Genomic DNA, 19,544 nt, shown 5'->3' with positions numbered 1-19,544 from the left:
CCTGTGAGGTAATTTCATTCCAAACACCTTTTGTTGACTCCTACACAACACATTCAGGCCGCTGTCCATCACGGACCAATACGTGTATACGCCAATGTGGATTAGCTATTTAAATCTTAAATCCATTCAGTCTTATCCTGCTGAAAAGTTGACACCGGAATCCATTGCAAATGTATAATATCTGGAGAATAGAATCGGCGTGTCTGGAAAAGACTGACACATTTAACAGGTATCATACGTGTATCTGTGTCAAGTTCACCTAAAAGCACCTACGTCCTTCTGTACGCCTGTCACTCAAGCTCCCTGCAGCAGGAAGTAGCCTGCACTGCATTGCCATGGATTCTCTGTCTCCATGACAACCAGCTCCGAGAGAGGGGTGTGTCAGCTGGGTAGGAGTATGGTAGCCGGATGCGAGAGGATCTGTCTCTTTTTTTGTCTTTTAACACCCTGTGCCAAATGTGGAAAGTTCATAGTGCAGCAACATTTAAAAAAAATAAGAAATAATATTACACTTAAATAGCAGGGTTATTAGAGTTCAATTGCTTAAAATAATGTTTTCGTTTAAAATAAAAATAGGATTGGAAATCATTATTTTATTGCCGTACTAGACCTCCACAATAAACCAATGATTTGTAGCTAAAATCGCATTGTCAAAGACAGCCAGTTTATTTCAAATGTGCAGATTCACAGCCACATATTATGACATCATAATGTCAAAAGGCTGATTTTTTTTTAAATGCCATCAGAGTGTCTGCATCACGCAGTGATGACCCCAGCTCAGGCGTTGCTTACATAACCGGCCATTTAAAGAGTTTTCACACTCTTCAAACCATTTTTCCCCTGTGAATAACAATGTGCTTGTGCGGCGCTTTGTGTTAAATGATAGTAAGGTGCCGAAGTTTTGGGAAATTATGTTTTTTGCGTAATGGATGCGCAGGTAAATGGATGACTTGTGCTGCCCTTTGATACTCTGACAATAACAAGTATTAATTATATAGGCTATCTCTGGCCATGAATAATTAATTAATGATCTGTTTTTTTTTTTATTAATTGATCATACTTTGTAGATTAATAATCCAGAAAATGATCTGTTTTTGAGTAAGTAAAATGCAAATTCTATATATATTTTTGGGGGATTTTGAAAACAGACTGGCCAATTTTTAAAGGCTTAGGTAAATCTATCGTCAAACTATTAAAACTAGGCCATCACCAGGCCCAGATGGAACCTGCAGATTTTTCCTCACATTTTCTGTGATTCTGGTGGAAAATCTGCAAAATGTGTTAGTGGTAAGAATGATCAATTTGCTTAAAGGAATAGTTCACCCAAAAATTTAAATTATCCCATAATTTACTCACCCTCAAGGCATCCTAGGTGTATATGACTTTCCTCTTTCAGCCGGAGATGTATTAAATAATATCCTAGCTCTTCCCAGCTTTGTAATGGCATTGAATAGAGTTTTTTGAAGCCCCAAAAAGTGCATCCCTCCATCGTAAAACTAATCCATACGACTCCAGTGGGTTAATAAATGACTTCTGGAGCAAAGCGATGGGTTTTTTATAAGAAAAATATCCATATTTAAAACTTTACTAAACTATAATCACTGGCTTCCGGCAACGGCTGTACGCGCATTCATGAGACAGTCGCGGAAGTGTGACCTCTGAACCGACATATGACGTAGGCGTAGCGTAAGATTATGTGAGAATAGACTCCTCTCGCGAAAAACCACGTAACTTTCTTGTGAATGCCAACGGCTGTTGCCGAAAGCCAGTGATTATAGTTTATAAAGTTTTAAATATGGACATTTTTCTTATAAAAACACATCAATTCACTTCAGAAGGCCTTTATTAACCCACTGGAGTCGTATTGATTACTTTTATGATGGAGGGATGCACTTTTTGGAGCTTCAAAAACTCAGGCACTATTCAATGCCATTACAAAGCTGGGAAGAGCCAACAATATGACTCTAATATTAATAAATATGACTCTGATTGTGTTCGGCTGAAAGAAGAAAGTCATAAAATCCTAGGATGGCTTGAGTGTAAGTAAATTATGGGATCATTTTTATTTGTTTATTCATCTGTTTAGCAAATTCTGTATAACGTTGTGAGTGACATTCCTATCGAATTCCGGCAGTGCAAATTCCGTGTGGGCCTGATGATGACGACAACACTGGAATGTTTATTCCAGCCAGTTTCTTGTCTCTCAAGGCCCCGGTCACCAGCTTAGCTGACCTTGAACCCGACACACTTTAAACAATGGTCAGATGGATTAGAAAAATGTTTGATCATACCTTGATGCATCAAAACTATCATAGGATCCCACAGTGTAGTGTCGGAAGAGCTTCCTTCTCTCTGACCGGTCCGCCCGGGCATCTGTGAAGACATATTCACAGAGGTTTACTTTAGATAACTCCAATTATGTCATATTTCAATGTTGCATAGTGGTCAGAATCTGTGCCACTGAGAAAGAGCCATAAAATTCTTTTTTTACGTATTATTTTCACACATAAACAAAAAGTTTCCACCAAAATTCTAGTGTGACTGTGTTCAAGCACTAACCCACCGAACTTTGAACACTTCACAACATCATTATCACCACTTTCACGCGGAATATAAAATGTGCAAAAAGAATAAAAATAAGCACCAGCATTTTTGAGAAGTACAGCAGATGTGATAAAGAGAGACTGTTCGGTGTAAAGGTTCGGTTACGTAATTGCACTGAAAAAAGCTGTCTAGTAACAAATTGGCCTTACTGTGTGCCATATGTCACACAGACCCAGGTGCCATTTTTTAAACATTTAATCGTTTAGCCAACGCGACGATACCAACTGTGCCCCAGAAAATAATGAAATAAATGACAAAAGGTGCTTACCGTTTCACCTTGACATACAGATTGTCACTGAAAATCAATACCAGCATGACGCAAAAAAAAAACTCACACACCATGAGCTAACAATGAATCCATAAATTATAACAGTGAATTCAAATTCTGCACTAAACTAACTATACCACATTACACATTTAATTGCAACCAATAAAAAGCCCTTTGGAAGACAGGGACCATTTGGCCCATAATGGAGCCAAACTAGACTAGTCCTCCGAGAGAGCTCAGGAAGGCCAAATATTGACTGCGTTTTATGAAAGGAACCAGGATAAGAGCCAACAAAGCTAATGAAGATAATTTTTTTATGTCGCAGAGATTAAATGTCTACGCTGCATTATGGCATCATGTTTGTACGACATTAAAACAACTGTCCGCAGAGGACTCGTACAAATGGATCAAACACAAAGAGCCGATTAATATCCAAATTCAATCAAATCACCTTGACGTTAAGCACGGCCCCAAAAGTGCACTTATTAAGATTGTATGAACGTTAAAGGGGGCACAACTGATGATAATAAAGATACCGAGCAACCGTATACACATATTCATCCATTAATGAGATTCTCAAGGAGTTTGTTCTGCAGGCTGCAGCTTCAGAAAACTGCACCATTTGTATTGTCCTCTGCGGTTCTGTTGATACACGATGATATCAGTAGTCAGGAGGCTGCGTGGGATTCAACACTTTCCCCTTCCAACCTACTCACTGGTTAGCTGTTAAAGTTACAGACGCTCAATTCTTTGTTGAGCTGAAACGTTTTGATGTTCAAACAAAAGGAGGTTTAGATTCAGCCCAATTCTTCAGAGACATCCGCTCTATCCTGTGACTGCTAATGTAAGATGTCCTCCCCATATGTCAGTGGTTTCAAATACATAAAAATGCGGTTTTATGAACATTTGGGTTAATCAAAACATTTGATCAAAATGTGTCCATCTAAAGAGGTTAAAATGCATGTGTTCATTACCAAAGAAAAAAAACAATCAGAGCATTAAAATACGGCTTAAAAATATGAATAATGGCAATTTTTGAAAAGTAAGCTTTTGGCACCCTACAACTTATTTTTGGCTTTCATTTTTGCCATTTATATAAAAACGAATCAAATAATATTGAGGTCAGACTGGACGTGCTATGATGCATCCCGTGAAATTAATAAACCAAAACTGAATCGTTTGAGTGTGCAAGTGAATCATCACTCTGAGCCTTGACATTACCATTTATAGATGTGTTTTGTCAGGTTGTGCATTATGCAGTTGAGCAATACCTGATTTTACATGCATACTGTAACTGAGCAGGGGAATGTAATACCAAAGACGTTATAATTAATAGGATGAATAAAATGGCCACCGTGTTAAGTGCCATCTCTCTTTCTCACATCTTAATGGAACACCCTGTCAGTTTCTCCTTTAGCAGCTGTGTCGTCTTTCCAACAAAAAGAGTTCTGGCATGTACACGCAGACCCACACGTACTTGACATGAGTGTTGTTCCTCTGTGGACAGAGTGAGGAAAAAAAGTCTTTTTGACGTGAGGGCGAGCAGCGATGACAGTTGCTACAACACCGGATTTCAAAACCCCAGGGGTAACTTGCTGTGCGGCTTACTTGATGAAATTCATAAAGATAGTAAGCAAGTAAGACTTGAAGGATGCAAAACTTTCACAGCAGCGTCAGAGCACACCACTGGAAAAAAAGTCATAACTATAATATTCTGCCAGTCACTCTGAAGTTTTAAAACTACAACTTGACCACAGTTTCTCACTCAGAGTCCGATGAATAAAACTAGTTTACCTGATTTGTTGGCTTTGACAAAGCTAAAACATGTTTGAGAACTGAATTAGATCATAAAATTACCTTTTGGATAGTCATTTTAATACACTTAGTTTGCAACAATAACTGTTCAGTGCCTCTGAAACGCACACAGTCACTACAAGTCATCGGCATGCACAATTACCTTAAAACGCAACTGAAAAGACTAAAAGCAAAAAGTGTTTCAGAACAAACTCACTTGTGCTGCAAAAACCACGAACAACTGCAACTGAAATTGTATTGGCAACAGACTACGACTTATCATTCCTACACAACTGTCCACAATGCAAACATCCGCGCAGAGCAAAACATGCAATTATTAGTCACGCAAATCCGTAATTCATCACAAACCTCCTGAGTTTGCCACATCCTCAAATCAACATACCTCCAAAATGAACCTTCTTCCTGGATCTGCTAGTTTCGTCCATTGGTCCCCTTTAGTTCAACCCCCGAGTCAATCCGAGAAACACTCAATTCTCCTTGCCTGAGGGGGGAATACCACTTTTCTCGATCCCACGGGCCCTGATGCCTAACTTCCCATCTCCAAAAACTCTCGCGTCTCCTCGAGTGCTCGGGTGAGAGCTGACCATCAGCACCACACACATGGAGAAGAGAACCGTGGAAAAGATGGTATGTAAGCTCTGTTCTCAGTGCCGTGAGAGGGAGAGAGAGTGTATGAGAGAGGAAAAAAAAAAGATGCCACAAAAAGAGAAAAAAAAATCTTACCAAGGCCCACTCCTTAGCAACAGGGTTTGTACAGTGTAGAGCATGTTTCCATGGAAATATATCAATCAGGAATGTGCATGAGTGTTGCTCGGAAAGGTTCAAGAGACTTCAGCAGAATACTTGTGCGGTTGCTAACCAGCCGATGCTGGATTTAACCATATCCGATTTTGAACACTGCACTAGATCGTCAACTTTCAAGGCTATCCAGCAGTGTATGGATGGGTATGTGATGCATTTTAGCTACATTTTGCCTAAAAATAAGAGCGTTTTGGGCAACATTCTTTAAAAGATGTGAATAAAATAAAGCTGAGAGCATCGCCATGGGAACTGAATGACTATTGCGTGAATCGATGTAAGAAATCAGCTGTCCTTGCAACTCTTTGTGAGCTCTTCACTCATAGCATGCATTGTAGTAGCCATGGATTTCAAGGCTACCAAACGCCTCCCGTCACAACGGAGCATTTCTCACCTTTTCGCGCTGCCATCCTGCTCCTTTTACAACATGGATGAGGTTTCAAAACGCCTCAGATGACACTTATACTAAAGATAGCAAGCATTTTCACTTCAGATTACTGCTCAAATGTGTGCTGATTGATCAAATGTGTTGTAACAACTCAATTGTTGGCCTATAGCATGAGGAATAAAATGATAAAGGCAAAAGACCCAGTTTCGCCACAGAAAAAACGTATTTGGGTCAATGGTGTGACATGCATCTCATATTTATTCAAATATATATTTTTTTAAATTGCAATTCACACATACAATAGCTTAAACACCTCCTCTAAGATGAAAATGTTTTTTTTTAATGATGAGCCTGTTTTTAATGTATGACCAACAAAGTCATGTGATGCAACCAATATGCAGAAACAAGGGGCAAAAAAATAAAAAACAGTAAATGATATCATAGCGAGGACCCCTGCAGACCCTTATGAATGTCTGTAAAGGTCAATAAGTTTATTAAAATATAAGATAAGTTGGGAAGGTTAGTTTAGGTTCTACAATGTCATGTTACAACCTCACAAAAACAAAATATTTAAGAATTCATTATTCATGAATTGCATTTTACCTTGGATTTTTTTTTTAAAAACTTTAACCTTTTAATAATGACATCGTTATTAAATGATCATATGGAATTTTACTTGATGGTTACACCACATGACATTATTAGAGGCATAAAATTTAAAAGCTTTCTTGAAAATGGTAAAAAGCTTTATCGTAGACGTTCTTATTGTCATTGAACCAATTTACTAATCAACTACGCAAGAATTATTGAAACATACGTTTCATATGTTTTAATGGTGATTTGTCATATTGCGATGTTAAAATACTTTCTTGTACCCAGAGACAACTATATGTAGGCCAAGATTCCCCTAAAAAGTATAAACATTGAATCGATTTCAAAACATTGCTCCGTTTATTTGAGAATAAAACCAACTAAGCATAGCAACACTGGCTCAACCAATAGAATGAGTTTAGGGTGGGACTACAAGTTTATCCAAACGACAGCAGCAAGGAAACCTTTTTTTACAATTCAGTTCACCAAAACAATTAGCCATACAGATGCAGAAGCACTTACAGCAGGACAACCTCAAGGCAAATGTCATGTTCCATCATATGACGGGTGAACTTAGATCTTACAGTCTGAGAGCTGAGTCAGCCAGACTCTCTCCCCGAGTCACATGGGCCAAAGCCTCTTGGCCAATGACAGCTGTCGTTCACCACACCTCCATTCTGCTCACCACATGCTGTCGTGAACAGCTCTCCATTTGTTTCATGTAGCTGCCAATAGCTGTCTTACTGTACATGGTCATAGCCAACAATCTGGACCACAGCAGAGAATTATCATTGAGATTTTAGACTAAAGCGTGACTGTAGATTAACAACAGGATTCGGATAATTACGTTGTGTGTAATTATGTCAAGTGCGATACAATGCAAAGCCTTTTACTGTTACTGTTATACAGTGCATGCCTAATTATTATGCGAGTCAATATTCTTCTGATCATATTTCTAACACATTTTACCAATTCCAAACCACATCAATGTGATTCTTCTGAAGAGGGGGTCATGTTTCAAGATTTTTTACCTTAGCAAAGTCTCAGAGAACCAGACACCTTGTACTTCTGGAGACTCTAGGTTGCAGAAAGTTCTTGAAAATGGTGGCACTGGAGACTTTGTGACACTGTGGTTTAATTCTTGGTCTAACAGAGAATTCTTCACTTTAATAATTGAAAACTTTTGCAGTTAATATCTTTTCTTCTCAACCGGAGCATTTCTTGTCCAATGGTCCTCAATTTAGCAACTTATATAGAATTGCACTACAACATTATATATAGTTTAGTATTATATATCACTTATAAATTATTATATACAAAATTAATAGTAGTTATGAAAATCAAGTTTTTAAAGTTGTTTATATGTTTATGAGTTTATTTTATTTTATATGCTTTAAGACAAACCATGTGCAAATTCATAAGTCAACACCATGGCTGAGTATTTTCTTCTTAAAACTGCAATGAACCAAAGACAGTCTCAAAAACGCGGTTTGAAATTGCATGTGTTTCTGACGTCACAAACTACCTTGTAACCAATCACGTCAACATGTGTTCATCAACGAGTGAATCTCTGAGCTGGTGCGAGTGAGTGGAGGCGGGGATAATTTGCATATTCATATAACCATGTATACTAAATGAGGCAAGGGTGTAGAGTTACATTCAAGCTATTTTAAGGCATGACAATTAAGGGAAAAAACGTTTATATATGTAATTTTGCTGATCAAAGATGAGTTTTAAGAGATACAATTATTGACTACACGTGGACTTTAAGACTGAAGTGGTTTGGAATTGGTAAAATACGCAAGGAAAAAAAATATGATCAGACTTGCATAATAATTATGCGTGCACTGTAAAGGTTCGGATGGTTTTCAATGAAGAAATCTAAACGCCTCTATGACACTTGCACCACACACACATACAGGGCTGAAAAACGCACAGTAGCTGCACTGATGTGGAAGGCATTCATTTGGCCCAAAATAACAACTCTCAACAGAATGTTGCCCCTGGCCCCTTCTGCCAATTTGCACAGTGAATGTTGAGTGCGCACACCACAGCTACACAACAGCCAATGATTGTACTCACAACTAAAAAAAAAATCATCTAAATTTATCAAACATTTGGACTAGAGCTGCTATGATTGCTGTTAATAGCATTTCTGTGCTCTGTCCAATTTGGAAATAATGCACAATTTCTCAGGTGCTCATCCACGGCTATGGTTGACAGATGAACTCGAGCATTTGATCTGAGAGGTGGACACGCGTGCGCTTTGTGGCCTAGTTGCAAATGAACACTAACTGAATTAACAGCCTGCTATCGCCGCAAGGCTTCTCACATATTCTGTGGGTTATCAGAGCACTGGAGAAGAATAGAGTGAAAAAAGACAATAAGAGGAAGGGGATAAGTTGTTTTCCACTCACTGTGTAATATATGAAGAAACAAACTATCTGAAGCTTACACTTTGTGATAGTTCACCCAAAATGAAGATTCTGTCATCATTTACTCACCTTCATGTTGTTCTAAATGCATATGAATTTCTTTCTTCAGTAGAACACAAAAGAAGTAGTTTAGCAGAATGTTCATTCTGCTCCTTTTAATACAATGAAAGTAAATGGTGACCAGGGGCTGTCAAGCTCCAAAAAACGAGAAAAAGACAGTAAAAGTATCATAAAGTAGTCCGTTTCAGCTCTGAGGTATTGAAATATATGCTGTGCGAAAACAAGGCACTTCATGCAAAGTTTGACGTCACTGATGCCACCATTGGTTCTCTCATTTCTTTTGTGTACAGCTTTAGGAGATCTTGAATATAGTGCTCAAGCGGTATGGACTACTTTCATTGTATGAAACAGAGCAGTGTGAACTGTTTGATGAACAGTGTGATTCTGTTTTCCACTAAAGAAAGAAAGTCACATGGGTTTGGAAAAGTGTTGTTATTGTTAAATAAAACTAAAACTATTACAAACTATTTAATGGGGTTGGTTTTCACCCGGCTGAACATGTTTAATCAGTGTTTGTCTGTGTCTGTTGGGGCAGTGTAAACATGACAGGTATTTTTCATAAAATGTGTTTACACAACAACAATGTACTAAAAACAGAAACGGTTTTCCTTTGCATTTTTCGCGTACAGGCGACAACGTTGTTAAAACGATCCCCGTTCACACGGATCCGCCAAAACGACTAAAGATGCAGCATTATCCATGCCAGGCCAGTAGTTGGTGATGTCACTTTGTAAAGAAAAACGATGCACCTATAGACCGAACGCGTTATACACATGCTCATTACGTCACCTTTTTCACAAATTTGCGTTTTTATAATTTACACATGTAATTTGTACTTGCACTTTGAATCCCGTTTTCAGATGTTTGCACATTTTTAGTTGAACACAGTGTTGTGTAAACGGCCCTTAAACAATGACAGAAGTGTCAGTTTTGGGTTTACTATTCCTTTAAGTTGCAATGTCAGTGAATGAGAACATGTTGAATGTGTGTGCCGGTGTGTATTTGCGTGTACACACTCACATGGCCTGTCCTCGTTGGGTTTGCTTGGAATCTCTTCCACACATTCTGCTGGGAACCAGCCTACATTCCCTCGAGCACTGCCTTCCCAGAATCCTCCTTCTCCAATACTGAGAACTATAGAGAAAGTCAGCAAAAAATATAAATAAAACACTGTTCTCAGTATTTACATACTGCATATATTGTGCAGTCCTAAAATATGACACCAGGAAAAATGACTGTAATACATGCAGCTCTTTTAGTATTCAAGATTATTTTTGCTCATTCTCCGACTGACATTATAACCACTTCACTACCGGTGTGTAAATACACATACCAATTTTATATATCAGGCCTATGATTCATTTATCCAGTGAAGTCTTTACTTTTATCCACTGAAATCTCTCTAGTTCATCTCTTTCTGTTTGTGAAGTGTTGCTAGCTCCGGCCAGGCATCGCCTGGTGCCGAAGGGCAGAATCTGTGAATTCTTGTTCTCCATATGGCAGGAGAAACTGCACTCCCTGTTACAAACCAGCTTTTCCCTTCATTTGGTGCAACACACTCTTAAAAAAAAGGTATTTACTATCAATAACATATGGTTTAATTAAGTAAACTGAAATGCAATTTTAGAGAGACATTTACCTTTAACCCTGTCGTTCTTGTACAAAGCTATTTCGCCCTCAGCCAGTGGTTGGTAAGTCTTGACCACCACATAATGTCTTCCTGGCACAGCACTGTACAGCTTGCGCTTGGACCCTGGGGTGTCCATGCCGGAAAAGGCATCCCTGTTGGCACGGGGACTGGGAATACAAGCAACATTATCTGAATATTATTATAAATTATAATATTATATATAAATTATATATATATATACACACACACACAAATAATAGTAATAATCCTAATAATACATTTGTACTGTTATTATTATATTGTTAAATAATATAATAATATAATTTTGTTATTTTTATAATAATATTAGCAATGATATAAACAATATATATATTTAAATTTAATAATATATTTTATTTAAAAGTACATACATATAAAATATAATAATATATATATAAATATATATATATATATATATATATATATATATATATATATATATATATATATGAAGAAAAAAATATATACATATATGTAAACATTAAAATATTGAATATTATTGAAAAATATTACAATTAACATTTAAAAAAGAAATCTAGCTCTAAAGTTAATTAAAATAATAAGTAATCTCAGATGCTTTACTACAACATACATGAAGAGAGAGAATACATTTCTAAGGGCATGACAGTTTAATCTCTGGTTTTAAGAGATGAAGACGTGGAGGATGAAGATCCCTAAACAGGGTCTAGCCATGTCTGTGGTGCGCATCGAGGCGCACTAGGATGCTAGAACACCGCTATAAAAAGTATAAGGGCTCCCTCTGCTGGATAGACATCAGAATTATACATTAAAGCCAAGAGGTTCTCCTAGATACGTTTCCAACAAGCAGAGATTTTGATTCCTGCCCTGGGCCACGCTGAATCATTAACTTATCCAGTGACGGCTCCCAGGAAACATTACCTCTAAAAGCAGCTGAGCCCTGTCCTGAGATGACTCCATCCGCTCAGAAGGAGCAGACGGCTCCCATCCGGGAAAAAAAAACTTGTTCTCCAGAAAAGTGCTGACATTAAAGACTCAACAAAAAAACAGTCCCGACGATGTTTTTAATGAAGGTGTTAATGAGGGAGCGATGGAACTAAAAATAACACTGCAAGTCTCACTGCACAAGAACATCCAGTTTTCGATGATGATGATGACACGCATAATCTTGGATGCACATATTGTTCTTTTCCATGCTTTCACTTTAACAAGGAGGCCAGAGGAAGGCCGATTGCAAATAAATTTCAAATCGCTTTTATAAATAAAATAAAATAATTGAACATACATAGGGTAAAAAGACCATGTTGAACAAATCGGGGTTCAAATTGGCCACAAGTATAAACATAGTCTATTCACAAACCTGAATTCTGCTATCATGAAACATCTATCCATCCTGTACGTATAAAAATCATATAGTGTCACACAAGCAAACTTCATGTTCACATATGACATGCCCTACCTCTCAACCTCTCAAAGTCCCCGTGGCATCGGGCGGCTTCAGCCTATAGGAGCAGATGAAATTGGGACATAGCACCTACATATGCCCTCTATGTGCTTCCTGCTTTTTTAAGCCTCCACTGAGACCCTCTCAATGTCAGTGCCCAAAGTCAACACACCTACTGTAGATTAGCCGTCTTACGTAACAAAGCTTGACGAAGATGATACAGATGTGATATGATTTTTTTTTTTGTAGCCCAAAAAAGTGTTCACAAGCTAAACAGCCCTAAACAGATACACCTGGTTTATTATTTAAAAATGAAATGATACATGGAGAGTACCAGAAAGTGGTAGCACAACCTGCAACACCTGTGAGAAAATAACCATATCATATGAAATATGATGCAGAAAGCACACTGTGTCACATTTTAAGAGGAAACTAAATAGGGTGCACGGCACCGCAAAATTAACTCCCAGCTGCAAATCTGTTCAGCCAATCAGATTCAAGCGCTGAAAATCACAAAAATGACCCCAACTATCTTTTAAGCACCAAAAATACCAGCACTATCTCTATCCACCCTTGCCACCAACTGTAGTTACGTGAATAAGTGCCAAACACTCTGCAACAGAAATCCTAATTTGCTTCTATTGCTTGCCGATATATCTAATAATCAACTTTCAAATGGCCTCACGTACAGAATCTACACCATCTGGAAGAAAAACAAGCATATTTCAGCAAACCATAAATGACTGGCTTACTCATTTAGAGCACCGCCTATGGCAGCCAACCGGTCTGCCAATGCAACTAGCTGTCAAGCGAGCAGCGAAGCTTTCTTATCCAGCTTCATCCAAAGACAATTACATAAGCTGCGCTTCGCATCTTATTTTTGGAGAAAAAAAAGCAGAAAAAGAGTTAATGTGGGCTGAGGTATTTATGCAAAACAGGGAGGAAGGAAACAAGGCCAGTAAGTGTTAGAAATCGGTTCAAGCGCTGCACGTATTCACATCCACAGGTCTATTTTTAATCAAGCTTGAAGGAAATAAGGTCTCAACATCTTTAAGATTTTGACGCTGCAATCAGAATATGACCACAGAATATCTGCTCTGGCAAACACTTGGCTTGCACATAGCCAGAGAAATCATGTTTATATTGACAGCTATAGAGTTCAACTTAGTTTAAGCTAAATCGGGCTTCATTTAACTCTGTAGGAGTTCATTAAACACTGGTAATTTTACCGGGGTCTGGCTGTGAGTATTGTTTATTTGATTAGTATGTTGCAGGCTATAGGGTTCAAGCTACAGGACGCATATTCAACAATCCTGTTATTCAACTTGTCTGAGACCTTACGTCAAGGCTTTATGAGTTGTTCTATTTTTTAATGACAAAGAATGAAAAGAACTTATTAGCAAAAAAGGTACTTTACAATACCAATTTTTAAAACTTCTTGAGTAAAAATTGCTAATGTGAAATCCATTATACTTAGATAAAATATGTTTTTTTGACAATTTTTTTTAATGTCATATACACAGTAGCTAATCCATAATATCCAATCCATAATAAATAATGCAATTAACCATTTTGATAATTTAAATATTATCTATCCACATTTCCATCCATAAAATAAATTCTAAATTACATCTATATATATATATATATATATATATATATATATACACACATGTATGTAATTTTGAATTTATTTTAATTCTCTACACACACACACACACACACACACACACACACACACACACACACACACACACACAAATAATCATACTACAAGCAACCGCACAAATAAATACAATGGAGCAAAGATACATATAATATAAACAGTGCTTTTCAGGCATCTAACAGTAGTTTTCAGGTATAGAAATTGAATCAAAAGTAATGAAATTTAAAATAACATTGCATATAATCTTCACTGTATGAATTAAATAAAGATTCATCATTATTAAAGTTACCAAAGCTATTCAATCAAGAGCAGAGAGTGATTTCCTTGTCTTTTGTTGTTTGATTAACATTAAAAGCACAGACAGCAGGAATATTAGTCTGCTGTCCCTTTAAGACAAAATAGACAGATCCAGTAAACTGACACTGACCACATGCGTTATTTTTCTCAACTGTTTACATTCACTTAAGACATAACCTACTATGTTTGCTAGGATACTAGCCAAGACGGGCATGTTGACATTGTATGTGAATTGGTCCGTTCAAGTGCAAGACTTGAAAGAGAACTCAATATTTGAGTGACCTTGAGTGCCCAGAAAGGCGCCAAATAAATAAAATGTATTATTATTATTATTATTATTTGTGTGTGCTGTCTGAGACGCTGCTTTCAGTGTGCGTGCTTCGGATGAGTGCGCACACAAATCTTCTTACAGCGTGCCCGAGTTCTCTTTCGCATCTTCTTGCGTTTGAATGTTTAAATTGGCAAGGCTTTAATGAGTTTAGTTTAAACACAGATAGCAACGTGTGATTTTCAGGTCTCACCTGCTCTTGCGTGCTATCAACACCCGGGTGATGACGGCATAAACAACTGGTCATATTACAGCATTCGCCACACGCACTGAACAAAGTTTTTTTTGATCATCGCTGTTGTAATTGGAAAGCCAGAATGCATATACATAGGCATTTTTGCTTTCAACAAACTATATTATAGATGCATCCTCAGATTTAAGATGAAACCCAAACCATGGGTGGAGAACGGTACGATTTGATTTATCAAGAACCGTTACACCCTTAATAGAGAGAGAGAGAGAGAGAGAGAGAGAGAGAGAGAGAGAGAGAGAGAGAGAGAGAGAGAGAGAGAGAGAGAGAGAGAGAAGGGCCCTGTAAATACCTAAATGTAAAAACCACAGTACTTTTTTTTTCATACAGTAGGTCTTCAAAACATATCAGCATCTTCAAACAACTCTGAACAAGCAGCGTGTTGTATCTACAACATGACCTTTACTGGCACGAGACGGAGCGTCTCGTATTTCCCTTGTTTATAGCGGTTGACAAATGGCAATATGACGCTACAACTGACTACATCTGCTTCGGTTCCATTCTGAGCCTCTGAAGAGCAGCCACATTATCTAATACACCACGGAGTAGAAGCCACATAGAAGACACACAGACACCGACTGAAAGTGACACGCTCACACATGTACACACACCATACGGACATAGCCATAGCAACTGCTGCTGTAACTAAGGGATGGCGTTCCATTTGAGCTGCACATGCAGGCACGAGAGCCAATGATATTTCCACGGGTTTGACACTGGCACTGGAATCCAAGTCCCCGGTTTTTGGATCCGAAAGACCAGCTGTTTAGTCTTTGTTTTCGGTTGTTGTGCGTTTTTTTTTATTCGTGAATGCCACCGTAAAACACGTCTAGCACAACAAACGGATCTATATAGGCTGCGGCGTGAGAAACGAGAGGAGAACAGGGTCAAATACCAGAGGAGTTAATTCTTCCTTTTTAAAATGACATCTAATTAAGAGTTTTTTGCAGTGGAAGTGAGTAATTGGCCTGGCCCACTTACTGTACCGAGCCTGCTCTCGCGCTAGAACCCCTGTTGAGTGACAAGATTCGCACACCCACCGACACACATGCATGCGAGCAGACGCACGCAAGCGCACACACACATATACACATGCATGCTGAACTTTCACTACACGACGAGCACCCACGCAAGCATTCACTCACAGGGAATATATATATATGCATGGCCACACACACACATGCTCTCTATCTTTCCGAGCAGATTCTCGCCTCTCTCTGTGGCCTAATTGTTTGCCAAGTCTCCATATTGCACCTTTGTATTATGCGCTGCTGCACCCAAAGTCACAAAGCTAAAAAAAAAAACAGCCCGGGCGCATGTCCAATCCCATCCTGGATCAGGTGCATGTCACATTGCAAATGCAACCAAACCTTGGCATGATCGGGATATTTTACAGACAGATGTCCAAATATTTGTCACGGTTTCTTTTCAAGGCCATAAGCAAACCTCACGGGATGCGCCAGATAAAGTCTAGTCTTTTGTCACAAGGTTACAGTAAACGTACAGTAATAGTTGACTATATGCTGCAATTGGCATCATTTATTCCCGCATGTAGTTCCTGTGTGACACTTCTTTTGTGAAACAAACTAGGAGAAATTTTGAAGAATGTCTCAGTTGCTCTTTTTCTTACAATTGCATTAAATAGGAACTGAAGCTTCCAAGCTTCAAAGAGGACTCTTTATGTTACTTTGAAAACATAGCATAAAATAGTCCATATACCAAGTGTTCTGAAGCCATACAATAGCTTTGTGTGAACTATCCCTTTACTTTTATAAAAACTCACTGGTGCAAGTAAATTAATTTCAAATATTTTTCCATAATGTATTATTTCTTAGAATTACCCTTTTCAAACTTTTAAAATAATATATAAAGATCCTTTTATCTTAAATACAATGCACTTTAAAAATTGATAGTTTATTCATTATTCAATAATTTGCCAAGGGAAGGACTGTTCATAAAAATAAAATAAAAACACACACACACAGAACCCTTTAAATATTCACTCAATATGATATTTCTTGTTGTATAAACTAAGCTACATCCCCAGAATATGATGTGTTGCAGACGAATTTCTTTTTCATTCTTAACACAAAAAATGGTATTTTGGAAAATGTCTCTTTTTTTTGGTTCATACAATTAAAGTCAGTGGGGTCCAATATGTTTTTACACATTAATCATTCTTCAGAATATCTTATGTGTTTCACATAAGAAAGAAAGTCATACAAGCTTGGAACAAGTCAAGCACGTTTTTTCGCTACTCGAGTTTCCATCTCTGATAGACACAAAAATACACATTTAATAGAGAGGTGATGACGTCAGAACCCAGAAGTCTAATTCGCCGCTGGTTCCATTGAGATTTTCCTACGGGGTTTATAACGGGGTTTTTCAATTTATGTGTGAAATAAAGCTTAGGTTGTGTGAAATAAAGCCTGTGGTGAATATAATTTGACGACACTTTGACGCTCGCTCTACAACCTAAGCTGCACACACTCACATCCCAAAGCTGTCTTATCTAGTTACTTATTAAAAACGTTTCAAATTTTAAAAATGAACATATCTGCTTCAAAAAGTGTGTTTTGGCTATGGGTGTGTAATTTAAGTTGTAGAACAAAATGTCAAAGTATCGCCAAGTTATGTTTACCACAGGCTTTATTTTACACACATAAATCGATTTTTTGTTTTTATAAAACCCAATAAGAAGTTCTCAAAGGAACCAGCGCCGAATTAGTCTTTCGGGTTCTGATGTCATATCTGCACCACTCTATTGTTCATCTCATGCAAGGACCTAACTATGTTTTAAGCATTGGGGGAAAGTTTTTTTTGGGAGGGGGGATTGTTCTTTTTATTGAAATGAATTAAATAATTAAAGGATTAAAAGGGATTTAAGGGAATAAAACAATATGTTAATAAGGTAAAAGAAGCTCAAGGTCTAATTGTAGTTGTGTAGCAAAGTAAAAAAAAAAATACAATATCAAAATTTTGAAAAGTCCGCATTTTTTTGAAAATAAAAAGTCACAATTACCTTTTTTATTTTGTATTCAATGACGGATTTTTGGGGATTGCGAGATGTAAACTACAGAATTGCGAGATATAAACTCACAATTGTGAAGAAAAAAAGTCTGAATTGTGAGGTATAAACTCAATTAAAACTTATATAAACTTATTTATTTACTGCGTACAGATCTAATATCCTAAAGACTCCAAAAAAGTAAATTTTTACGAAAAAGCCAGACAGAGGGCATCTCTGCAGTCCAGTCCACCTCCCATACACCAATTCCCAACACTTGACCTATTTGGTTTCACTTTTAAAAACAACACAGATTTGCCATAAATAGGGCCTCTGGTGGCAATAGTTAAAAACAACCTTGTTCTCACAGAAAGGGACACACTCTAGCCTGGACATGAGGGAGCCACACAAAAGTGGACACACAGTCAGACATGGGCATATTGACAGTTGTCCTAAAAAAGAACCCCTATTGCTTCCTTTTGAGATGGCCACTGACCTGCTGTGGCGCTGCGGGGTCTGTCTCCGGGTGTCTCCCTCCCCCAGTCGGCCCAGGGAAGGGGAACGGCTTCGGGCAGAGCGTCCCCCCCGAGCCATGGTCGTCACCGTGCCATTGGGGCTGTTCTGCATCTGCTGGGGGTGGCGGGGCAAGAGGCTGCGCAGGGGGGAGGCGACAGGAGAGGGCGAGCGAGAGCGTTCCAGCGGTAGCTTGTTGACGTTCAGGTTGTTGTCGCTGTTGGAGCGGAGCAGCACGCGTGGGGTGGCAAGTGTGCTCCTACCCTGGTGCTGAGGCGGCCTGCTCCGACCCGTGCCTGCCGGTGCCTCCCGGAAAGGCACTGGGAGAGAGACAGAAAGAAAGAGAAAGAGAGAGTGATTAAATATGAAGAATAGAATAGACTGTTTATTTAAAGTGTGAAGTGGACTTTCAAGTACTCTGCCGACATCAAAGTAGTTCAGCTTTTTTAGGTGTCCTTCATGCCATTGTAAGTGGCAAGAATTAGAGCACTGTAACGAGTGTTCAAGTGCGAGCTGCTAGATTGCGCTTTGCTTTCTTCCTCATATAGAGAACTTAGTCGCATTAATAGACCGAAAGCTGTCTGCTCATCAAGTTCACAATCACCCAGTTTGATGCTCATTTATTGAATAATGAATAAATTAGCTGGTGTTCAAATAATTTTTTTATCAAGTCATTATTCCACAACTATATACATGGTCGAATTCTAGTTAAAGTAATATTTTTGGTTAAGCGTGCTCAATAAATTGTTAACAGTTTACAATAAGGTTCAACACGCTCACTTTGAATTAGCCTAATGCTACAGCTAACTTGAACTAACAATAAACAAATACTTTCCCGGTATTTATTAATAAGTATTAATTTCTTAATATACTAATATATTTCTAATATATTTTTAAATTTAAAGTTGCATAAAATAACATTATTCGCTGTATTATGAAATCATGTTTTTATTGTTATATATTGATAAATTAACATTATCCAAGGTTAATAAATGCTGTAAACAAAAATGTAAACCGTAAAAAAAATACATATTTACAAACTGGAAGCATCAGGGACAATAATACTGATATATTCAGTAATGTTTCATTCTAAAATGGTTATTAGTAAGTTGATATGTAAAAATAGTCTTTTTGAGGTAGGCTTACTTTTCTAGGTCAATGGATTTTATCATTTACTAATGTATTCCTCTGGGTGAAGTTTGCACCATGTAAACAGATATGTAAATTTTTGGTATCAGAAATGCATCTAATATTCTGATTTGGTAATGAAGAAACATTTATTATTATTATCAGTGATAAAAAAACAGTTGTGCTGCTTGATACTTTTCTGGAAAGTGTGATTTTTTTCTGGATTAATTTAGGAATAGAAACGTCAAAAGAACAACATTTGATGGAAGTACAAATCTTTTGTAATATTATTTTTTTAACTTTA

At 37.7% G+C, this 19,544-nt stretch overlaps 1 protein-coding gene across 1 annotated transcript in view; it reads right to left on the bottom strand.

Annotated features, from left to right (window-relative positions):
• Positions 1 to 19,544, bottom strand: part of shank2b (SH3 and multiple ankyrin repeat domains 2b) — an 87,800-nt gene that overhangs the window by 33,502 nt on the left and 34,754 nt on the right. Inside the window, exons 11-14 of the mRNA XM_079603679.1 lie at positions 18,096 to 18,432; positions 10,599 to 10,756; positions 9,980 to 10,093; positions 2,292 to 2,373 (exon numbers count right to left, since the gene is read on the bottom strand). Coding sequence (XP_079459805.1) covers positions 2,292 to 2,373; positions 9,980 to 10,093; positions 10,599 to 10,756; positions 18,096 to 18,432 — 691 coding nt within the window. The remainder of the gene's footprint in view (positions 1 to 2,291; positions 2,374 to 9,979; positions 10,094 to 10,598; positions 10,757 to 18,095; positions 18,433 to 19,544) is intronic.

This window comes from Phoxinus phoxinus, assembly GCF_949152265.1.
Source record: "Phoxinus phoxinus genome assembly, chromosome: 25".
Lineage (NCBI taxonomy): Eukaryota > Metazoa > Chordata > Actinopteri > Cypriniformes > Leuciscidae > Phoxinus > Phoxinus phoxinus.
This window is presented reverse-complemented; position numbering and strand designations above follow the sequence as displayed.